The sequence below is a fragment of the Emys orbicularis genome, chromosome 5, assembly GCF_028017835.1.
Source record: "Emys orbicularis isolate rEmyOrb1 chromosome 5, rEmyOrb1.hap1, whole genome shotgun sequence".
In the NCBI taxonomy this organism is placed as follows: Eukaryota; Metazoa; Chordata; order Testudines; family Emydidae; genus Emys; species Emys orbicularis.
The window spans coordinates 66,123,121-66,148,462 of record NC_088687.1 but is presented as its reverse complement, the minus strand read 5'-3'; the positions used below and the strand labels follow the sequence as shown (position 1 = coordinate 66,148,462).

Below are 25,342 nucleotides of genomic sequence, written 5' to 3'. Positions count from 1 at the left end.
AAGCAAACCATGGAGTGGAGGTCAAAGCAGCTCAGGGGAACCAAATCAGGGCAAGCAGATTTCTTCATGTATCAGCAATAAGAGATAACCCAAACCTCAGGAAGACTGTAGCCACTCTGAAGAACATATTGGGGAAAAAGGATTAATTGTCTACAGTGCAATTAAACACCCATGACTGGCCCAGGTCAGCTGATTCATGCTCATGGGGCTTGGGCTGCGCGGCTATAAAATTGCAGTGTAGACATTTGGGCGTGGGGTGAAGCACAGGCTCTGGGACCCCATGAGGAGGAAGTGTCCCACAGTCCATGCTCCAGCCCAAGCCTGAAAGTCTACACTGCAATTTTATAGACCTGCAGCCTGAGTTAGCTGACACGGCCAATCCCTGGGTGTTTCATTGCTGTGTAGACAAACTCTGAAAGTACTATGCAAAAGGAGACTCCTGGAATGTTGGATTGGAGAACCCAGATCTTAAATAATCTTATCTGTTTAGAAATCATACCTGGAAATTAAGAGTCCTTCAACTTGGACACAAACCTTCTGCACAAAAATTTCTCATGGTAAATCTACACATTCCTCTCAGAGAGAGAGCGAGAGAGACAGAGACAGACTGACTAACAAGATTAAGGGCAATTCTCTGTCACATTTAGAACAAAATGAAAATCCCCGTAATACTCACCTTTTCTCACTTTAATTATTGAAGATTCTCTTTAGAAAACCCAATTATCAGGGCAGTATGAACTGAAACTCTGTACTTAAATGGGTCCCTACAATGCTGGGAATTCTGGAATCACCAGCAAGGATGGTTCAGTGAGCCAATTAATAAATCCTAGCAGGCAGGAATGATTCTAGTAGGAAGAGTTCATGTTTCTAAACAAGTATTTAGACAGCTTGGTATCAAATGCCCAAAGTACCCAATACTACTCATGTCTGTTTCCACAGAATGTTTGATAGTTTAACACTCTGTTTGGGTGGGTTCCTTGCCTCTAGCTTTCTTTCTTTGAAAATAATGTTTTTATTTTCTTTTGCCCTTTCTTGGTCTAAATAGTTTCATATGCTGCTCAATAGTGTTCAATGAAAAAAGTAACGTTGTACCTTGCTGTGTATACATTGTATGTAAATAGTAAAGTTTGTGCCTGTGAGCAGAGAATTTTAGATAATTGTATACTATTATATGGAACAATATAGAGACTGGTGCTATGAACTATTTGACCTAATGGGCAAGTTTCTTCCTCAAAGCAGTTAGTCCTTAATAGATTAGAAGGCACTGAGATGATAGTGCAAAAGTTCTGTAGAATCATAGTGGATGTTCATGAATGTTCATTATTAATAAATCATGATGTCCAGGCTTGTCATTGTCCTCTTTGTTTCACTTAAAACAGCCCCTACTTTCAGTGTGAATAAAAAGTCAACTCCAAATAGTAGCAATGCATTTGACCAGTCTATTTTTTTTTTTTAAATAAACTTTTGTTGAGTTTATGCCAATTGGTTGGTGTATGTGCGCACACACACACAGTAACACATTTGGTAACATATTGTACGTTAGCTTGTCAAACGGAAATATCTTAGATTGCAATATTGGATTCCATTAAGACTTAGGACCAATTCCCATTTTTACAGGTCATACAGAAACTCAAACATCTATTAATGTTGTAAATGCAACAATGTAAACTTGTAGTAGAAATTCTATAAGGCTTTCTAAAAAAATCCTCCTCTCTCTCAAAAAGCCTTCTTCATACTAATGTTGGGGTGGCACTAATTATAATCCGAGCTCATTCTATTTTTTTCAATCAATAAAACTAGAAGCAGCTGCAGCTTCCTTTTATCCTAAAAAAAAAAAAAAAAAAAAAGGAAAAAAGAAAGAAACAAACCTCACACATGCCACATAACTCAGCTGCTGAGTCAAAGTTTCTTGTTTTGAGCTGGCCACTACTACAATACAAAAGGATGTTTGTGTTCTGCAAAACTTCATGTCCATCCAAACACCTCTGTATAGGAATGCTACATACATAGTTTACAACTCCAGCTCTGCAACCAAAGAAGCACACAAAATACCATGCGATCACAAGTGCAGTATTAGAAGAACCATCCTATTCCACCTGTTCTTTTTACTGCCACCTCATGGGTTTTATTAGCAGTGTTTTCTGCTAACAGTTCAGTGTTCGCTGTAGTGTTTACTTTTGTCATTGAAAAAGACCGCAAGGATGCATTCACCTTCACGATTCGTTAACTCAGAGGCGAGTGTAAAAAAAACCAACCTGAATGCCTTTTACATTATGTAAACTGAAGTCTTTAGATAAAGTGTCCAGCTGAAAGTAGAATCAAAAGGTGTTGGAATGCACTGCCATCACCTGCTCCCCTTTACCGGTACTTGGCACGTCTGTTCTTCATTCAAGATTCCTGTAGTTTGTTTAGGGAATGACTATCCTGAGATTTTAACTTATAAGAGTATTTGAGCAACATACGGGGAGTGAGTGCTTGCGATAGCAGCCAACAAAGGCAAGTCATTGGATTCAATCCTAGAAGTTTAAGAAAAGGAAGAAGGCTTTTAAATATATATCTATCCACCTTTTACCGGAAAAAACAAAAAACAAACAAACGTTTCCCCCTCTCTCTCCCACCTTCCTAATCCACACCAGAAATAATTGGAGGTCACTCCCTATATCACTGGTGATTTAACAGGCTGAAGTGAGGTCTCTTATCATTAAGGGTTCATTATTTTTATTATTAATTGACCATTCATAGCATACCAATAAATGTACAGTAGTATATTTTCATTTGTAGATTTTTACAAAATAAGAGATCAGTGTTATCTTGTGTCATGCATTATCTTTGCTTGCTTTTAAATTCTTCACTAATTCGCAAAATTCAGTTTGCAGCTTCTTCCAAGCCATTAGTGTGAAATAATCAGGTTCTACTGCATTAGTACCACACTAACATCAGTTTGAAGAAAATAGTCAGTTTTTCACAAGTGTTATATATAATCAAAATCAGACAGGCTCAGTGTTTCAGCACCACAACAGCTTTGCACCTCCTGAGACAGAGGTTCATGTTCTTAGCACTCCAGGTAAAAAGTTAAAATGTATTCACCCAGGCTCTACAAAACTCAAGATTCCACAAATTGAGACTATGGCCATAATAAACAATTTAACATTCCAAAGGCATATTGCATCAAAGCCTCAGTAGATGTTTTTGACAACAGATCCTGATCTGAACAGCATTACAGCTGAAGTTGCTTGACAAGAACACATACCCACACTGCAATCAAAGCAGGAGTAGAAAAAGCACGGCCCTGTCAGTTTCAAGTCACTTCAGCTATGGCGTTCAGACCAGGATATGAGATTTGATGAGAAACAGAATGGAACACCTCATATAGCTGGGGGGAGGGAAAGTTAAAGAACAGGGAAAGCAAAGAGTAAAAGAAAGGAAGTGTGACTTAGTGGCTAGAAAACTGGACTGGGACTCAGGAGACCAGATTTCTATTCCTAGTTCTGACACTGGCATGGTGGGTGACCTTGGACAATTCCCATAACCTCTATGCTTATGTTTCCCCATCTATAAAATGAGGATAATGACATGGCCTCCTTTGTAAAGTGCTTTGAGATCTACAGATGAAGAGTGCTATGTAAGAGCTAAATATTACTATTATTAAAACACTAAGAAATAGCCAGAGAAATTGCAAGCTCTTTTGTTCTGTGTTTGTACAGCACGCAGCACAATGGGGTCCTTGTCTATGATTAGGTTCCTAGGTGCTACAGTAATACAAATAATGAAAAACAATAAATGTAGGATTGACAGAGGGAGAAAGACAGAAGAAAAAATGGACACAGTCTCTTCATTTGGCTGTTGGACAAGAGGAATACAGTGAATGTACAGAAAGGCTAAAAAGTGAACAACTGAGAAAAACTTCAAAGAAAACCAAGTCATGCACCTTAGTGACTCTGAGTTACTGTACATAACTGATTAAAAAAAACAAACCCCAAATGTCACACATGATTAACAGCAAGAAGGCTAGCATGCATTTTTAACAGTTAAAGCTAATTAGTATCAGAACTGATTTCTATCTTATTTCTGAAGATGGGCTTTTAAATTATTGTAGAGAACAAAATCAGTGGGAAAGGGGAGTGGAGAACACAAGCCAGTCTGACCAGCACACTGAGACCAAACTGTGTGTGTTTGGTCTTCAGGATGTAGACAGGTGCACGTGTAAAGGCTGCATGTAAAGTGAGTAAAACACACTATTATGTATAGTTGCTGAAAGGAGAACACCCGTTCGTGTCCCCACACCTGCCTTTTGTATCCAGAACAATGAATACTCCTGACCCAAAAAACAAAACAAAAACAAAAAAACCCCCAACACCCCAACATTTGGAGGCACTGCTTCTGCCCACCCTGAAACTTTGATACAAAAGGGGAAAAAAGATCGGATTGACCGATAACAGAATGGGACTTTGCCGGTTTGCTCATGAAAAAAAAGGTTAATTTTTCTTCAAGAAAATAAGGACCAGCTATGGTTCTTGATGCTAAATTTTAAACAGTTCAATTTGACTTCCAGATAGCTCAGTGGCACACATTTTCACACGTTATTTAGCATCTCTCTCATATAAAAGCCTAGAGGGTAGTGAGAAGCAAGCCTACTCACTGAACAGTGGGGTAGCATTTGAACTTCAAGGGAGTTTGGTCAATCTTGCCAGCAGTTTATAGCAGCTCTAAAGTCTTACTCACCCCAATACAATTCCTAGCTCTTTTACATGAACTCTTGTATGTCCTCGCAGGTATTCCGAAAGCATTTTGCTTTTGAGGTACATCTCCTGTAGCCTATCCTCAAGATGCATTATGCACTGTAAAAAACACACCAGAAATTTCAAGAATCGATTTAGCTTTCATGTGAAATCATTGTAAATGTGTAAACTCATAATTTTAGCTATTATACCAGGAGGCATGATGTAAGTTTAGTGTAACTTAAACCCCCCAAAAGAATAGGCATAGTGCTCTTTGCAAGTGGCCAACACAATCATAGCAAAACGGATCATTTTTCAGAGATTTGGGTCAGGCTATCTTTCCTGGCTAGCACTTTTGTTGCAGTCAACCAGCCATATCCAACTCCCACTGTAGTCAATGACAGTCTTTTCACTAACTTAAATAAAAGCTGGATCTGACCCAAAGACATTCAAGGCATCTAATTAAAACTGAAACCTGAAGACTTTGACTAGGCCATCTTTATTACAAGTCACTACTGTTTTTCTGAAAGATACAACTTAAATAGCTGAATCTAAAATTGGAACTTTATAGCTCTGCAGAATTGCCATTCTTGAAGAAACTAAGAATTATAAAAAATAGCACTTTCAATTTTATTTTATATTTGCAATAAAGTGTGGGAAGACAGTGACGTGGGCTGGAGTGACAGGTTCTTTTGTTCATTAATTTATTTAAAAATCTCATTTATGAACCCCTTGTAGAGGTTTTGCAGTACTAGTGCTAAAGGGTTTTAATATTGGTTCAATGGTGTTTAATAACTAAATACTAGTTGTCAAATGGTAAAAGTTGAAGTTAAATTGGTATTTCAATAATTAGACTTTTAAAGATCACATTGTCCATTAACTAAATATGCTAGAAGTTCATATGCTTTTTATAGATTTGAGAGAGAATTTAAGTGTGAGAGCAATTATCATGCAAGAGAATAGGTGAAATCCCAGGTGCTATTGCAGTCAGAGGCAAAACTACCAGGGGGCCAAAATTACACCCAATATTTTTAGTGCTAGAATATGAACTGGCAAGACACTTTATTGCATATTTTGGTATGGGACACAGGATGTGTATTAAATTTGATACATCATCTCTCTGCAGCAAAGACCAGTCCACCAAAATCAAACTAATTCAGCTCTGCATGCTCCTAGAGATGAAGGCAAGCAGCGTACGCAGTAAGTCACATTGCAGAGTACATCTGACAGGAGGAGGCAGCAATTAGACACGCATCAGGAGCATGCAACTTTAGGTCACATTAAGTATATTTCTCAAGTTTAAGGAGTAAAAAACCCTGCATTTGTTAAAGCATATGGAATTCTTAACACTGTCCTAGAAGTTTGAATTTCCTTTTGTATTTTAATGTACAACAAATTTTGCTAATTAAAGTCTAAGACAGAAGAGAGCTGTGCTTGGTAGGTAAGATAACATTATTTTGATGTTCTTTAACAGCATAAATAAATATTTGAACAATCATTCTTTCAGTTCATAATGGTTCTTATATACTTGAGAACAGATAATGGACCAACTGTTTAATACTTTGGGTAGTAGGAAAAGGAGATACCATCTCACGACACAGTGCTAGCTAAGGTGAATTGACAACAGCTTGACTTAACATTTTCACTAAATACCCACATCACAGGCGAGGATCAGAACATGGTATGAGCTAGGATAACACATTCTCCATGCACCCTCAAATGCAAAGGGAATCCATTAATGCAGTGGTTCTCAACCAGGGGTATGGGTACCCTTGGGGATACACAGAGGTCTTGTTTATACTGCTCTATACACTGAAATGTAAGTACAATATATCTATTCCAATTGATTTTATAATTATATAGTAAAAATGAGAAAGTAAGCAATTTTTCCGTGATCATGTGCTGTGACACTTGTATTTTTACATCTGATTTTGTAAGCAAGTATTTTTTAAGTGAGGCGTAACTTGGGGGTACTCAAGACTAATCAGACTCCTGAAAGGGGTACAGTAGTCCGAAAAGGTTGAGAGCCACTGCATTGTGCATCCTCAATAGGCTGGCTTAGGGATAGACATCCATATAAGTAGGTGTACACTAGGAATTAATTCCATAAACTCTTGTCATCTCCTGAAATTTGCATTTCCACACTTTACCTTCTCAGTCCTTATATCATTAATGTTATATGGGATTAAGAATTTTCTGAAAGTAAAGAATATGGATGGTAGGTAAAGAGAAGTGTTTACCTCTCCGTTACACTCCATTCTAAAGGAGATTCAGCAGCGTCACACACTCCTATATGGTAACGTTTACAAATAGAACACTTCCATTCACTGAATGCCAGCTAAAAATCAGAAGATACTTAGAAATTTTTAATTTGATGTGTGGGTACACCAGACAAATCCCTTTCATTCTTGATGGCTGAAGAGTTCAGGCTCATCATGCCTACAGAGGCATGAGAAATGAAGTGGAATTTTTCAAATTTTCCTTATGACTTGTACCATTAAATGAGTGAAAAATTATTCACAAGTCAGCTTTCAATATCAAAGATATTGACTCAAACTGGGATATAAAAGTTTTGGGTGAGATTTCTTTTTTTCTTTTTAAAAAGGTGCATTTAAGTAGCATCTATGCCGATTTTAGTTTGTTCTTTCCACTAACCATGGACATACTCCAATAGGTGGGCTTTAATATGGTCACAAATCTTGACGTACCACAATGAGCACACCATTGACCTGTGTTGCCTATAGCTCAGAGCTGTTCTCTGTTTTGTACCATACAAAACACAGTCTGTTGATCTAAACAATGGGTGGGTGGCTCAGAAGAAAAACTGACAAGAGAGTCAGTCTGCTAAGACACAAATTTAGCAGCATTATGTTTATCGTTGGCAGGGGTTCTGTGGGAAAATAGTATGTGATCATGTAATTCAAGACTGTAGTATAATGCATACACACAAGGGGTCTGAATTAAGGCTGAACAGGCAACCTTAATTCTGGCATTTACTAACTTCTGAGTCCTTGACTTTGCAACCTTAATGTTCTTTTAATACAGTTTTAGATGTGTAATGTATCTGTAGGTGGGCTGCACTGTGCATGTTTAGTATATTTACTAAATTGTTTCACTGTAATTGAAATCAGGCAGGTAATACCTGAAGGCCCTAGCATAAGAAATTTAGCACACATGACTGAACAATTCTTATTAGCCACAGTTGTTCATAAAGAAATACTTACAAAGTCAGCTGGGAGGTGGAGTTTGTAAAGCTGTAAAATAGACTGCAGCAAATTGGACACTTGACTGGAGACTAAGACATCTTTGCCTAGCTTCATACTGTCCATCAGCCTTCTCTGGCTTGTAGCCACCTGTACATTCCATTTATCCGTATCGGCAATAATACAGACTGCTTCTGCTATGGGCTCATCTAGTACTGGATGCTGTAATAGGTACAAAACAAGAACACTAGCTATTCAAAACATTTTCAACTGGTGTTCACAACTGAGACTAAAAGGCTTCATTAGCACTTAAGTTTTGCGGGGGAGGGGTGGAATGATAAAGTGGGAAGAGTGTTTCAAAGAAGTGAGACCAAACATTTGTTTTTGTCTAACAACAAAGTTTTTATAAAAATAACGTGAGAACTGTGGAGAATTTGGATTGGATTTTGTTATGGTGAAATAACTAACAAGACAAACTTGATTTGGGGCCAAAGTAAAAATACGCAAGTCAGATGTGTTGATTTTTTTTCTTTTAAAAAAAGATGGGTGTGAAAGAGACAGCTATATACTAAGTGCAAATTTATTTATACAAAAGGAATCCCCAGCTCCCATATTAGACCAGCTTTAGTGCTGCTTTCTCTTACAGGGGAGGCATAAAGGGTTAGACTGGGGGCTAAAGCTGCGGCCTGTGTGTTTCAAAGACAAATTTCTGTTCTGTAAGTGTGGAAAAAATTGCAATTTCATTGCTCAATTTAAAACACTCCATTAGAGAAGCACGGTTCTTTTTACTGCTTACTTCCTGCACTGCTACAGATAGCTAAAAGCACTTAATGTCTGCAACTAGGGCTTGTTAATCTTTAGTCAGCATTTACTGTGCAACTATAAATGTTAATTTAGTGATAGATCAGTTACAATAAATTACTTGTTTTGAACGTACAAAGAGAGTAAAAATCAGACATTTTAGACATGGTCTAACACACAATGAAGCTTGTACTTATGGCCAACTAATCTGCACTCAGTCATCTGTGCTAATGACTGGCAAAATCTCCGTCCCTACAAGATTTCTCATCTCCATAGTAACATGTACTGTAGTAGGTGGTAACTGCATTAACAAGCTTCCAGGCACCTGCAGACCATCTTAGTTGTGTACACTGCAATGCAGTCAGCCTGTTAAGGTGACTGAAAAGGGAAGCACTTCAATATTATATTCTTCCTATTGTAAAGAATAATCCTGTTAAACTTTTCAAGTTGTAAGTAGAGAATTAGATATTTCCCTCCCCCCCCCATTTATGTTTGCATTATAAGATTTATACAGTACAAATGAAAGAGCACATGTGAAAGAGGTGTGTGTGTGTGTGTGTGTGTGTGTGTGTACTGTCACATGTTCTAAGAGTCAAGAAGTGTGAAGTCTCCATATTGGTCACTAACAACTGGTTTTATTGAACAGTAGCTATCCTCTATCTTTTCCCCATCCAGAAAATGTTCTCAGTAAGATCATATCATTCCTACTATTAGAGGTCAGTGGCTCTGAAAAAATGTAGGGAAACCTACATGCACTGCATGAAGCAGATCTGTTGGTAACCACTGCTTGAGTTTTTCATCATTACTTATTCCATGCAGTACCAGATCAGGCATGTATGTGGGACAGTAACCACCGAGAAGTGACCTTCCAAAGTTTTTCACACTTGGACTGCTGATTATGTTGGATCTGAAACAGAAGAATATGAAGCCCATTCAAAAGCCAAGAGCATAGCCACCCTTCAGATATCTCTCCCCACTCCTCCTATAGGCACAATAAGTATGGTGAACTTGTCAGCATAATAGACTTGTCACAAGATCTTCAAATACATGAAACTGATGCAATTCTTATCTGACAGGCTACATTTAGATGCTGTTGAGAGACCTGACATTAACTAGCCCTCAGGTTTACTCTGTGCCTGGATCTGTAGCCTGTTTAAATTTACATAGCAAGTCCTCTGGCATTTAAAATTAAGCAGTACTAAATGAAGCCACACAAGGAAAAAAGAAACAATGAAGCAGAGTTAATATTGGTGTACCTAAACATTCCCTGACTAATTTTAAACAGTTCAAAACATTTTAGTTTTCTAGATTTTAAGAAAAGAAGACAAGTCTGCAACTGTTAGGCCTTGTGGAATACATAAGCTCCCTGTTTTGCAGCTAGTTGGCTTGCTGAGCTCGAGAGTTCATTGCTTGGTTCAGTGAACACTTAACTAAATGCATATGCAGTCTCCAGCAAAGCAAAGGCATCCGTCTTGAATCATAATTATGCTTGCATTAAATTTTAGACTTCATCCGTGTACCAAAAAGTGTGATTAGAATTTTTCTACTCTCCCTAAACTCAAAAGGATGAGAAAAGTATTTTGCTCAAACTTTCACAGATGTTCACCTTCTGCCAGAGGACAAACATGGAACATTTCAGCCTTAAGGGAACAGTTTTCAAGACCCTAAACAATAATAAAGCCCAAATAACTGGCTGAGTGAAGTTCATAGAGCTCTGCCTGGTCACAATGGCTCTCCTGCACTGTTCAGAACTTAAATAGTAAAAGATGTATGTGGGGGATGGAGATGTTATAATGTAAATTTAATAGCAACTTCTAGCAAATATTAAAAGTAACTTTAATGTAAAGTACTCCAGGTCAGTCTTAGGAGGTTTATTTTGTTTGTTTTTGTTTTTAAATAAATGAATTTAAATGTTCATGCTGGGTAGACAGTGAAGTTTTCAATTCAAAGCAAAGGCAGTAACTATGCACACTCCCTACCCCACCAGCATGTGTCTTAACCCTGCTGAAGGACCAGAAATCTCTGACAAAAAAGGCCCTGTCAAATAAACAACTCTTTTGGCAGACAGTCAGTGTATCATTCTACTCAATCTCTGCCTTTTGCTGAGACTGCCAACAAGGGACACAGTTGCAACAGCAATTTTTACAGTACAGACACATCAGCAAGAAACTGAGTTGAGACCCCATGCATTTCACAGACCACTGAACAGCTCTTGGGTAGCAACAGCGTTTGACCCCAGTTGGCACAAGATTCACTCAAATACATTCTTTACCTTGGTAAAGGAAGTTCTACTTCTGTAAATTCTTCATGCCTATTGTTGACATGGCCTCGAGGGTGTAGATCAGAGATACATGAAGCACCATCGTCGTCGCTGTCTCCAAGTGCACTATCTGAACTCTCATTCCTAGGAATATCCCCTTCGATTCGGAAGGAGATTTTCCTTCCAGCATCCCCATAGGGGACATCTTCAGTGACTACTTGGCCAGAGTCCTGTACGTCAGAACTTGTTTTAACAGAGTCAAGTGAATGGCCCTCCCCATTCTTGGAGCACAGGGTTCTAGCTTCCTCTGAGATTTCTGTTTTTACAGTTTCTATTTTGTTATCAGATGGCTTAAGTGGTTCATCTGACAAGCCACACAGAGTAGAAGTATTTGCTACATTCATTTCAATTTTATTACCCTCAGCAAAATATTCATCAAATATACTCGCACTCGCTTCACATGACGGAATTTGTGCATAACAGATATTACGCCTAATGTGTAATGGGTTAAGGGAGGCTTTGGAAGTTTCTTGTTGGCTCTGGGAAGTTTCTGCAGGCACATTTGGTGGACTTGAAATACAGCTTGCTACCTGTAGATTTTTTTTGAATGCCCTAAAATTTTCATCCATGTCCCTCTTGCGAGTTTCTAAATCAGACTCTGGCGATGTAGAACTTCCAATCTGGAAGGTGACCCTTTCTAAATTAGGACTCCTATCAACAAACCTCTCAGGACACGGTACAGCAGATGACCTGTCAGATGGCTTTTCTGCCACTTCACTCGTGGTCTGGTTGCTATTCTTTAAGTCATCCGTTAAATCCTCTGATTCTATTTGTTCTTCAAAATGATAGGACACAGTTCCTATATCGTCAACTACCTTCCCTTTCCTACTGTCATCTACCATTCCTTTAGACTCAAAACTGCCAACAGTGCAGTCTTTTGATGCAATACAGGATGCCCAGGAGCTCTGATCACCCTTTCCTGTTACTTCTTCATTCTTTTCTTTTGAGGATATTGGCAGAGCAGGAGAGCTCTCTGGGTTACTGACGTGCCCCACCTTGCTACTGGTTTGATTTCCACTATTCTTCTGAGGTAGGATTGGCGGCACAAGAGCAGGTTCATTCTTAACAGTGACAACCACATAATCAGATTCTTCAACCTCTCCCTTTTCCAATGTAGTTGTGATCTTCCTTCCATTTAGCAGTTGCTCTTCCTCTCCAACTTTCCCATTCCAGGCCAGTTGATTTTCCTGTAGCTCAGAGCACCGTAGGAAGTATGTTAGAACGTAGAGAATACGTTGAACTAATTCCTTATGTTTTCCAACAATCACAGTCCGTGTCAGCCTAACGGGAGAGCCTATGGCACCATACAGATCACCTATGCAAACATACAGGGAAACAGGTACTTTTCAGAAGTAGAAAAACAGACATTCAATGCATTCTTTGTAAGAACACACTTACATAATTTGGGCAATTCCTTTTTAGACCATTTTAACATGCTTTGCCTCACAGCAAATTAATGGAGGTTTGAAACATTTGTTTTTTCTTTTTTAAACCCAGTATTTCCTCTTATTTGCACTCAGGCTTGTTTTCATAGGGTTGATCATGAGCATGAGACTGCTAGCATTCAATCTCAGTCACCTCAACACTACTGGAAGTTTTGTTTTACAAAACAAAGCTTACAAGATGTTATTTTCATTAGGAAATGGAGACAAGGAAAGTAAGTCCTTTTACTTATATGCTGAGCACATTGCTACGGAAATCAGAAGCAAACAAACAGGAAGCCCAATTGACATTTTTAATAGAGTTTCTAGGAATAAAAGCCAAATCAAAGCCTTGATCCTAAGAACATACTCACAGGATTAACTTTATGCATGCAAGTAGTCCCACAGGGAATAGGGAAAGAACAGGTTAAAGATTGTTAGATAATTTAGATGTATTGAAGTTGGCAGGGCCTGACAAAATACACCCTAGGGTACTTAAACTAACTGATGCAATCTCTGAACCATTAGCAATTATCTTCAGGAACTCATAGGGGATGGGTGAGATCCCAGAGGGCTGCCAAAGGGCAAACATAGGGGAACAAACGGGGACCAGGGGAATTATAGATCAGTCAGCCTAACTTCGATACCTGGAAAGATACTGGAACCAATTATTAAACAATCAGTTTTTAAGTACCTAAAGGATCATTGGGTGAACACATAATAGCCAGCAAGCATTTGTCAAGAACAAATAATGCCAGAACAACCTAATTTCCTTCTTTAACAGGGTTACTGGCCTACTTGATTGGGGGGGGGGGGAGGAGAGAAGAGGGAAGCGGGAAGCAGTAGACGTGATATAGCTTGATTTTAATAAGACTTTTGATGCGGTCCCAAATGCCACTCTCATAAGCCAACTAGGGAAGCATGGTCAAATTGAAATTACCATAAAGTGGATACACAACTGGTTGAAAGACAGTACTCAAAAAGTAGTTATCAATGGTTCACTATCAAACTGGGAGGATGTATCAAGTGGGATCACCAAGGGGCCTGTCTTGGATGCGGTCTTTTTCAATATTTTCACTAATGACTTGGATAATGGGGTCGACCGTATGGTTATAAAATTTGCAGATGACACCAAGCTGGGAGAGGTTGCAAGCACCTTGGAGGACAGCATCAGAATTCAAAAAGACCTTGTCAAATTGGAAAATTGGTCTGAAATCAATAAGATGAAATTCAATAAAAAACAAGGGAAAAGTACTTCACTTATGAAGGAAAAACCAAATGCACAACAACAAAATGGGAGTAACTGGCTAGACAGCAGTACTGCTGAAAAGGATCTGTTCTAGTGCATCACAAGTTGAATATGAGTCAATATCAGTTGTTAAAAAGACTAATATAATTCTGGGGCATATTAACAGGAGTATAATCTGTAAGACATGAGAGGTAATTGTTCTGCTCTACTTGGCACTGTTGAGGCCTCAACTGGGGTATTGTGTCCAGTTCTGGGAGCTACCCTTTAGGAAAGATGTGGACAAACTGGAGAAGTCCAGAGAAAAGCAACAAAACTGATAAAAGGTTTAGAAACCCTGACCTATGAGGAAAAAGTTAGAAAAACTGTATAACCTTAGTTTTGAAAAGAAGGGGGGAGGGACCTGATAGCCTTCAGATATGTTAAGGACTGCTGTAAAGAGGATGCAGCAAGGGAGATTTAGGTTAGATGTTAGGAAAATCTTTCTAATTATCATGGTAGTTGAATACTGGAATAGGTTACCAAGGGAGGTTGTGTAATGCTCATCATTGGAGGTTTATACGTACAAAGTTAGACAAACACCTGTCAGGTATAGTCTAGATATACTTGGTCCTGCCTCAGCATGGGGTGATGGACTAAAAGAGGACATCTCGAGCTCCCTTCCTTTACATTTCTATGATTAACAGTTAGGTGTATTAAAGCAAATGCTTGCTTGCAGGATTCAGGCCTAAGTTAGTATTATATGTATATAAACTTACTTATAATAATAATATTATGACAACACAATATAAAATTTTAAAATAAAAACTTAAGGTTTGCAGAGACTGAGCAGTTCCTTCATCATTAACAATATAGTTTTATCACTTATGGAATGCTGCAATTAACTGAAATAATGGCATTTTAGTATAATTTAATAATAAAACATGCATTTATAAAAAGCTTTCAATTTTTAAAGCTATTTCCCTAACCTTCCAAAAGATTTGTTTTTAGAAACCACTTTTGTACTATGAACCCTGTCTTTTTAGGATGGAACCACCAGAGGGCAACATTTTCCTTCATATTGATGTACAGTACAATAAACATCTGAACTCACTTTTTTTATGTGAGAATAAGAAAGAACTGAGATGATTTGAATTCAACCATTTAGAATTTGTCTGGGTCTTTAAAATTAGTATTAGCTTCCTTCTGAGCCTACCCCATAATGTACACTGTTACCAGCTCTGAGTTTGGGTAACAATTTATTTCCCTTCTTTCTTGTAGAACTACTGGCAGCTCTTCCTGGGAGAGAGGACAAAATCTACTGCCCAAACAGGCATCATACAGCTCCCTCCAGCTGGCTTCTATATACCTCAGCCCTGGCTTCTTGTTTCCCTAAGCCAGCTCCCACTTTCCTGAACCTCAAAACGCTCAGTCCCTCACTCCTCTCCTCAATTACTCAATAACTCAGTAACTTTTCAAAATCTCTCTTTCTTAAAGCAAGCAATACAACTCTTCACCACAAATATATATATATATAGTGGAGTTAGGAATCCTCAGTGCCAGAGAGGCTACTGATAAGAGCTCAGCTGTTCTCAGTGGTGGCAGATGACAGAACAAGGAGCAATGGTCTCAAGTTGCAGTGTGGGAGGTCTAGGTTGGATATTAGGAAAAACTATTTCACTAGGAGGATGGTGAAGCACTGGAATGGGTTACCTAGGTGGTGGAATCTCCATCCTTAGAGATTTTTAAGGCCTGGCTTGACAAAGCCCTGGCTGGGATGATTTAGTTGGGGTTGGTCCTGCTTTGAGCAGGGGTTTGGACTAGATGACCTCTGGAGTCTCTTCCAACCCTAATCTTCTATGATTCTATGACAAGAACCAATTAGAACTAAGCTAGATGATAAGCAGCAGGAACATCATACTGACACGGAACTATTGTTATTCAAGTTGCTTCTTTAGAATTTCACTAAATTTTCTGGATTGTTTTACATTGGACAGACCATATATAGGAGGGCAAAATGGAGCAGGGGTGGGATTGCTCAAATAGTGGAATTTTTGAGAGTAAGATTTTATGCATGTGATTATCTACTCTGCAAACATTCATGTCCACGTACGTTGGCTCTGAAGAGAAATATTCAGAGATGAATAAAACTGCCAGTTATAAATATTTTGCCAGCTCTCATTCACGTGCTTCTTAGATCATAGAATATCAGGGTTGGAATCAGTCTAGATCCATCCTCTTTGGAACCTCCTTTCAGGTAGTTGAAAGCAGCTATCAAATCTCCCCTCATTCTTCTCTTCTGCAGACTAAACAATCCCAGTTCCCTCAGCCTCTCCTCATAAGTCATGTGCTCCAGTCCCCTAATCATTTTTGTGGCCCTCCGCTGGACTCTTTCCAAATTTTCCACATCCTTCTTGTAGTGTGGGGCCTAAAACTGGACACAGTACTCCAGATGAGGCCTCACTAATGTTGAATAGAGGGTAATGATCACGTTCCTCGATCTGCTGGCAATGCCCCTACTTATACAGCCCAAAATGCCATTAGTCTTCTTGGCAACAAGGGCACGCTGTTGACTCATATCCAGCTTCTCGTCCACCATAACTCCTAGGTCCTTTTCTGCAGAACTGCTGCCTAGCCATTTGGTCCCTAGTCTGTAGCAGTGCATGGGATTCTTCCATCCTAAGTGCAAGACTCTGCACTTGTCCTTGTTGAACCTCATCAGGTTTCTTTTGGCCCAATCCTCTAATTTGGCTAGGTCCCTCTGTATCCTATCCCTACCCTCCAGCGTATCAACCACTCCTCCCAGTTTAGTGTCATCTGCAAACTTGCTGAGGGTGCAGTCCACGTCATCCTCCAGATCATTAATGAAGATATTGAACAAAACTGGCCCCAGGACCGACCCTGTCCATAGCCACGTGATTTCATGTATTGAGATACTTAGTAAGCTATGTAGGTAGAAGAGAGTCACCACATCTGAGGACTTTGGCTAGAAAATCTGGCCCTGTTTACTACCCCTTTGTGCAACTGAGATGGAGCAAAAGGGCTGTAATTCCATTGCCAACGCCCAGATAGAATTTCCCTGGCATAGAGGAACCCTATGCTTGCCCATCTACACTGCCACCAGGCACTGCGCCTCTCTCACGCCCAGTCTCCCTTTCCCAGCGAAGGGGGTGCACTAGCGCTCTACTATAATGATACTCCACTGGCACAGGGTCCATCAGGGACCACAAACCAGTGGCAGACTTTAATGCTGCCTGGCAGTAGCTTTAGTTTGTGTCAGACGAGGGCTGGCCAGAGAATCAGAGAGCTGGAACCAGCTCCCTGACATCCTCCAACCCCAACATGCTTACAGAGGACATACAACTTTTAATCTTGTCTGCCTCTGCATAGCTCCCATCTAAGAAAAAAAAAAAATATTAATGGAGATACCCTATCTCCTAGAACTGGAAGGGACCTTGAAAGGTCATCGAGTCCAGCCCCCTGCCTTCACTAGCAGGACCAAGTACTGATTTTGCCCCAGATCCCTAAGTGGCCCCCTCAAGGATTGAACTCACAACCCTGGGTTTAGCAGGCCAATGCTCAAACCACTGAGCTATCCCTCCCCCCCATACTTTAAAATACTTTAAAAGAAGTATTTTTAAAAATAGCTGTGTATATATACAATGTATTTGTAGGGAAGTGCTACATTTCAATTAAATAGGTTAAAGTTTAGAAACTCTTTTATACCAGATTTAAAAAAAAAAAAAAAAAAAGTTTTCTACTGACCGAGCTGTGCCCAGAGAGGGTTATAAGGATGCGATTTTGCCAGCAGGTTTACAGATTGTGATGTGCCTTTCTCAGAGAAGGCCTTTATGGGAGGATGGTCAACTGGCATTACAGTTGGGACCCACGCCAGGTGATAGGTCAGCACCGCAGTCAATAAAGCAGCTAAGAACCTAAAGAGAAAGAATATAACAAAAATAAGATCCCAGAAAAAAGAAAAAAAAAATAAGATAAAAGGTATTCCACATATGCTCATGTCTGCGTGCTTCCTATTATGTTTGTATGCATTAGAACACAAGTTACTGCGTATGTAAGGGGATGATGCAGAAGGAAGCATACTGGTTTTTGTTGATCTGTTCTATCAGAAGTGTAAATTCCTTAAGAAAGCGCTGGCATAGCTGGTTCTTTTCCAAAGTGCTGGACATCATGGTAAGCCACACAGGTTCTGCGATCCTTGGAACGGAATACAGGTTCCAGATTGTAAGTCTACCAAAAGAAAGAAAAAAATAAGCTGTTAACCTGTGAATGAGGTTGCAAAAATATATAGAAGAAAAAATAAACAGTTTTCTTCAATCTTTTTTATAACATCTGTTAGGAGTTCTAATAGTTATGTAGGTTCTGTGCAGCTAGTCAGAGGCTCCACTCACATAATGAGAGGTGTTCGGTAGGACACTAAATTATATGAGATGTACCATAAGTGCGTTAACAATATTCTAATCAATACAATTGCAATTTCCTTGACAAAGAAAGTATTCCTCTGAGCATGCAAGGAGGATATGAAATTCATCTCAACACAAACTAAACAGTTGGACTAAACGTTATAATGTTTTAATGAATCAAAATTTATTGCCGCACCAAGTTCAATAGGTTAGTTTTACCCAGCAATTGCTTCACATACAATCAACATTTATTTCATCATACTTTCTGGTATATTGTGTAATCAAAGGATGCAAATTGAGACTCTAGGAGCACCTTCAGACTGAAGAACTATGCTGTAAGAGTTTAACTCTGAATGAAATCTGCAGCTCAACTCATCATCCTGGCTATGCAACAACCAGTCAGGTGCTTTACCACCTGAGTAAATATGCCCAGATGATTAGTCAATACATTGACCATGCAGTTTTAAAAGTGTGATCTTAGACATACAATGATTTGATGGGTAGCCTGATAGCAAAACACAAACCCATCACATATGGCCACCATCTCCAATAACGGCTGTTAGTATACCTCTAATTTAATTCCAAACAGATTTGCATTATCCACAGTTAAATTTCTAGCTGAAGAGATTATTGGCTTCTACACATTTAAAAGTTTTGTGCAAATAATCTTCACAAGTTAGCAAGTTCAGAAACAACCCTAGTATAGTGGAAAGTTTGGGGCTTTCCAGATCATCTAGTTAAATTTTCTGTTGTTTTACGGGTGATTAGTGCATGAAAAACAACAACAAAACGTTCTGTCCACTTTACATTTCAAAATCTACCATTTACCAGAGCAATCTAGCTGTGTGTCCCCAAGCAATTACTTGCATATACAAACAGTGTAAACATATAATTCAATTTGTGTGTGTCAAGTTTCTTTCCTTGGATGTTTGTGTAAGTTGATTTTACCTTCGATCTCTGGTTATTTATGCCCATTTTAGGTTGTCTGTATACAATTTACTTTTTCAAATTTGCTAAAAACATTTTTTCTCTTGTGATGAGAATAGTTAGTTTTCTTAAACATGTTATTTAAGACATGCTCTGGTGTGGTATGAATGGCCTCAGTTTGGTCTCTTGCCTCTGGGGCTAAACAGCGTGTGAAGGCTGATTTTTTAGGGCTCATTATTCTTCAGTGACCATTCCGCAAAAGTTACAAAAGGCTTAGATCCAAGCCATTGTAGCTACAGTACTCCATTATCTACATTGTGTATGTTTTAAAATGTATATTGTTTTAAACTTCATATCCCTTTTTCCTTTGCACTGTATACTATCTTGCCAACTGTAGACACGAAGTGTATCAATGCTACAAGAGAAGCAAAGGGTGAGGGGTACGGAGGGAAGAAGAGGAGAGCTTGAAGAAAAGAGAGCTTGGGGGGGGGGGGAACTAGTGGCATAAGACAGCAAAAATTGATACAATGGGAAAATATTATATTGGGGAAAAAGTCAAATCTAAGTCATAAAAATCAAGTCCATGGTGTAACACTCATATTTTACAGTTACATACTAAGAACTTCCTTAAAAGAACATTAAGATTGAAAAGTCAAGCACTCAAAGAGTTAGAAAATGCCAGAATTAAGGTCACAACCAGGCCTTAATTGGACTTCCATAAGTGTATGAATTACGATACAGTCTTTAATTACATGATCATATACTATTGTTCTACTGGACCCTAGCCTTCTTCAGTGCACAGAGTAGATGTTGCTCACTTAATGATATTCAGTATTTTGTTTTGTCCTGATTCAATGGTCTGATTTTCTGTATGCTATTCTAACCCTGCTCTATTATTATCAGAACTATTCGTTTCCTGAGGAGCTATTCTACGGTGATTTTCAGTTTAGTATGAGTGCTTCATAACATCGACTTATTTTCACAAATTCTATAGCGGGGTCATTTTTTCAGTCAGCATGCCTAATGGTCAGGGCCTATGACCCTCTCTCACTTCAAGTGTGTCCTGAACCCCTTGGATGGGGTTCAGCTATGTCGGCTTCCTTGCTGGTAACTCCCGGTCCTGCCCATTGCAGGGTAGGCACAGGGGATCCTGACCCAGGATCCTCAGAGTGTGATAGCATGGGATGGCCTAGGTTCAGCCCACTTCCTGCTCATCTGCTCCTGGGCCATTTCCCACACACCGGATGCCTCAGTTTGGGGCATGGCTGTCACTGAGTTACACCACTTTGCTTCCAACCCCAAAGTCTGGGGGCTTATGCAGGTGACTCTCTGGTTCCGGTGTACAGGGTTCTCCATACCTCTGGGGTTATGTCTCCACGAGCAAGAGGGAGACTCTCAGCCAGACCTTCTCATTAATGTTTTTTCCCCCCTACTGTTGCAGGGCAGTCCTCCTCCAGAAAATGGCTTCTCTCCTTCCCCCTTGCCTGGGCTGCTAAAGCTCTTTTTATACTGCTCCTTTCCCCAGGCAGTGCCAGAGGGTCAGAGCTTTCCCAGCCCAGTACAGCTCATGTCCTTCCCCTGCCTTAGTGTGGCGTTTATAAACTCCATCACACCCTGTGAGGCTAGGGATCAGTATTCTTCCCCATTTTACAGATGGGGAACTGAGGCACAGAGAGTTTAAGGTCAAAAGTACCCCCTAGTTTTGGGTGCTCAATTTGAGACACCTAAGATGTGATTTTTCACAATACTTAGCATGATATAGCAGTGTGTTCAAAGCACAGCTCCTGCGGACTTCACTTGTAGATTTGAGTGCTCAGCACACTTCTACACATCAGTCCGCAGGAGAGAGAGTCAGGCACCCAAAATATGAGGCACACACAATTAGTGACCACCTGTGGAAAGTTGGTTCAAGTAGCTTTCTTGCATCACACAAGAACTCTGTGGCCCAGGCAGGAGTAGAATCTAATCCTGCAGGCAGCACTCAACTGCCTTAACCATGAGATTGTCCTTTTTGTTCCTGCCTGCCACCCCCGACCACTGCCACTACACACCTTCCAACAAGCAGGTGTCCTACTGGCAACACACTCCTTTATTATATGATCCTGATTCATTCCCAGAGCACAGTCCATGCTGAGCTTTAAATGAGGCAGAGGTCTTGAAGAAAAAGTAGTTTGTGATCATGCTGTTAAAAAGATTATCCTCATATGCGCAAGGGGACCAGATTAAGATTAAATGGGTCTCTGGGGCATCAGTTTGGATCTTTAGAGCCACAAAACAGACCTATACCACTTAAACTAATAAAGTAACTGATAGCAGTAATAGGCTGTTATCCTCTGTGTGGACAAGCGGCTAGAGGGGGATCAGACACACTTTGCCAGTGGATTTCACAACTATCTGCTGACAGCAGAGGGTTGTTAGACTCATGACTCCTGGGTTCAATTGGAGGAGAGTGTTCTCTAATGGTTATAGACCCTTCTCCCCTGTGCCCCCAGCCTGTCTGTCTTCCTCTGCTCCTATCCATCCTCCAACTTATCACCTCAACTCCCACCCTCCAGCTCCTGCCTGCCTCCCTCCTTCCACCTCTGCATTCCAGTCAGGTGTTCTCCCCCCTCTCTTCCTCACCTGGTTGCTGAAGGACTGAAGTGGGGGGACCAAGGGAGGGGCATTGAGAGCACAGGAAACAGTCTCCCTGCTATCAGCTCCACTATCCGACACCACAGCTGCCTTTTGCAGCCTGGGGGAGCAATTGCAGGGAAAGTCTTAATCAGTCTGTGGGCTGAAACATGCTCCTTTGCTCTGTGGGGATGGTGCACATGCAGTCCAGTCGGCAGCTACAAGCCATGAGGAGAGATTAGCTACTAGACTAGTAAGTCTCTTTGAGCATGTGTGAACTGAGATTTTTCAGAGACTTATAGCAGGGCCACATTTGGGTGGATTTTCACAGGGATGGCAAAAGGCATCACCCCTCTGCCAAATTTCAAGTACCTGAGTCAAAACAGGGAAGCATTCAAGTTTCTCAGCACAACAGCTGTAAGAATTTTTTAAATATAGGAATACAGTGCATTTTCCCCTACTGTTATTCTCAGAAATGGCGGAACCATTTTTGCTGAAGTTTACCAAAAAATTTGAGTCTGAGGCAGACACCTAACTTGGAAAAATTTAGCCCAAATGATTAGTTTGGCAAAGTTATTGAAAAAACAGGGTCTTAACAGGAAATACCAGGTGACCTTAACTTCCTCCTATAATACGATGTAATAACAGCTCACCTGAATTCTCCCAGGGCATCCGTGACACGGCTGATATAAACCTGTACTCTTAGGCTGGATTCTGCTATTTTTCTACAGAGGATCATGGCCTTGAACAATAAAAAGTGACATCTTAAAGAATGCAAAATAGTTTATATCATCTTTATAGGCTCATCAACATGTCTGAACTGATGAACAGACACTGTGGCTCTAGCCCCGATGTTATGTGGCCACTTAGGATAGCAAGAGCTGCCCACATCCCCATGTGTGACTGCGTAGGACCAATCTAGGACATGTGATCAGGTGCATGGGGGGGGAGGAGAGCAAGGGCTGTACACCAGATACTCTCCTCCCCGCCAGCCCTTTCAAAGCAAGCATGCACGCACTCTCCCATAATGCATCAACCAGCTGAAAAATCATCTAAACGGGAGAAGAGGATCACCCCCACATCCTCCTTCCAATGCAAAGAGAACCCAGGGAGGGACTGTGGTCCCAAGGCACAACTTTTTCCAATGCAGTTAGTAAGGCAGAGAAGCTATGGGTTACCCCCCATGCAGGGCTCAGTCTGCAAGTTGGCATCACCCCCTGATTATTTATGCCTTTCTACGCTCCATCCCTGCTTAGTGCTTATTGTTCAGACTCCACTAAATAGCATTCTGTACCTTTTCAATTGCACTCTTTAACTTGTTCATATGGGATTCAAATAGAGGGAAGTGAGAGAAAAAGAAGTCCTGGAAGTTCCTCTGTGCGTCTTCTCTTTCAGGCAGGGAGAAAATTACACTGATGGCAATTTTTTTCCTCCGAATCATTGCAGGATTGGAACTGCAGCTTTCATCAGCCATGCTAAAAGTCTCTTCGGTGGACCTGCAACGAGATAAATGGTAGGCCAGTTACCCTGTGCGTTTCCTACATTTGTATACAATGCATAGTGCTGTATGTTAGCAAGAGATTCTAACTATACCGCCAAGTCTCCTTCAATGCCCTGCAAAAATTTTGCCCCCGCTTACTCCCCTCCTTAAAAATGTCACTCACTCACAGGTAGCAGAATGTTCTCAGTGGCACAACTCAAACTACAGAACCCTTTGCTAGAATGCAAGCCACCTTTTCATTAAAACTTTCCTCTAGGAATAGCACCCATAAACAGAACCCCTGAAAACACTTCTGTGTGGGTATTTCTGACTGACATCACCATCATATCCAAACGCCTTATAAGAATTAATACATTTATCATAATATCCCCATGTGGTAGAGGCGATTATTGCCATTTTACAGATGGGCAATGAAAGCACGCGGCACATTAAATAACTTTCCAAAGATTACAAAGGAAGTCTGTGGCAGATCTGGAAAATGAATCCTGGTCAGCTGAGACCCAGTTCAGCTCCGTAATCACAAGGCCATCTTATCACTGAATTTACACAATCCTGTTCATGGCAGAATTCAGAAAATTTGTTATTTGTACAGTGATTAAGTATCTACTCCAATTAGCTTACTAATTGAGAAATAAAAGACTTTATTGAAGACAAATCATCACCACTTTGATACTTGACTTGAGTCAGATATCTTGATATAAAATACTAGTGGAGACAACACACTCATTTCCCCCCCCCCCCTTCATGTAGCTAGTTGGTAAGCCATAAGTGTGTAGGGATGTTGTGTTGACCTCAATTACCTAAACCAAGGTAAAAACTGCATGTGCCTTATCTCTGCTAGATTATGACATCAGGATAGCTCTCTCAAAGTAAAAAACAAACAAACAAAAAAACAAAACAAAACAAAACACAACACACTTTTTTTTTTCAGTGACAACATAGCATTGTTTTGTGTAGTACTAAACAGGACCAAGTTAAACAGGTAATTTAGCTACTTTCACTCTCCCACTCCTACCAGTCCTCTCTGTTCCCTTTCTATCTTATGGCAGCATCCCCGAGTTTCAAGGAGTAATTTTAAATCACTTAAGAGCCTTGCTTATTGCTCCAATCAGCCAAAAACTAAGTCATGGCAACTGCACAAAGTAATCTCAATAGAAACCACAGAAATATATGGCGGAATAGGACAGGACCTCTTAGCCTGTAAGGTATGACCCAGTAGCCAGTCATGGGTTGTCCCCTCCTGATTGGGTTGTGATATCCTTAACTTCTAGGCACCATTTCTCTAGCATTGGCAGTTCCATGGTGTCAATGAATACAGTATGCAATAATTTGTGAATGCAGCACCAGGCATTTGATCAAGAGTGAGAGACAAGTCATCAGAAAGTGTTTGGAGCCAGAGATCAAGAAACTGATGGTCCATGATGAAAACCATCTAGCTTTTGACTTTACATATACTTAGGGGTCTGACTGGAAAAAATAAGTAGTGGTTATCTCTGACGCTCGGCTACTCAACACCAAAATGAGACAATGCTTACACTAGAGTGTATAGACATTCATAAAATTGTTTAATTTCCTGCAAGCTAGGATCAGCAGTGGAATAGTTAACCATGCTGACATTACGTTTTTAGGGTTAACGTCCTATCACGATGAGAAAGTTCACAAGTGCCAGACCTATGGCAGATACAGGCAGACAGTTGAACTCTGTTTACATTTTGATGGTTATTGTCTCAGCCATAAAGACTAGAGAACCTATTTAAGGGGAAATTTTGATTCCATAGCACAAGATGGAGATGACAAGAAGAGATGAAATAAGCATCCATTGGTAGCTGCTCCTTTGCAGGCCAGTCTGATCCTTACATTTACTGACCACAATGAATTTCTAAAGGCATTGTGACTATGTCTACCCTGCAATAAGACACCGAAATACCTCATAATGAACATGCCAGGAAGCCAGAAGAGTTTTTGGAGGCTATTAACTGCCATAAACCAAAACAGTGCTTTTCAAAAAGCTACTTCTGTCTCAGAAATACAGTATAGAATGCCTTTATGGCTTTTTTTTTTTTTAAATAGACTATTACAACACAGCGTCATGTAACTGGCAAGGTATTTGTCCTACCATCCATTACCAAATGTCACTGAAGTCATGTTTCAGCGTGGCAAGGAGGGAATAATCTTGCATAGTTTAAATGCAC

At 40.1% G+C, this 25,342-nt stretch overlaps 2 protein-coding genes across 2 annotated transcripts in view; one reads left to right on the top strand and one right to left on the bottom strand.

Moving 5' to 3' along the window:
- SPMIP2 (sperm microtubule inner protein 2) overlaps positions 1-15,104 on the top strand; it is a 71,495-nt gene extending 56,391 nt beyond the window's left edge. The window contains exon 5 of the mRNA XM_065405523.1: positions 14,970-15,104. Coding sequence (XP_065261595.1) covers positions 14,970-15,104 — 135 coding nt within the window. The remainder of the gene's footprint in view (positions 1-14,969) is intronic.
- The window catches only part of FNIP2 (folliculin interacting protein 2), a 47,030-nt gene continuing 24,125 nt past the window's right edge, over positions 2,438-25,342 (bottom strand). Inside the window, exons 10-18 of the mRNA XM_065405522.1 lie at positions 22,944-23,145; positions 22,303-22,391; positions 17,790-17,936; positions 17,454-17,623; positions 10,995-12,357; positions 9,473-9,629; positions 7,943-8,143; positions 4,723-4,838; positions 2,438-2,516 (exon numbers count right to left, since the gene is read on the bottom strand). Coding sequence (XP_065261594.1) covers positions 2,438-2,516; positions 4,723-4,838; positions 7,943-8,143; positions 9,473-9,629; positions 10,995-12,357; positions 17,454-17,623; positions 17,790-17,936; positions 22,303-22,391; positions 22,944-23,145 — 2,524 coding nt within the window. The remainder of the gene's footprint in view (positions 2,517-4,722; positions 4,839-7,942; positions 8,144-9,472; positions 9,630-10,994; positions 12,358-17,453; positions 17,624-17,789; positions 17,937-22,302; positions 22,392-22,943; positions 23,146-25,342) is intronic.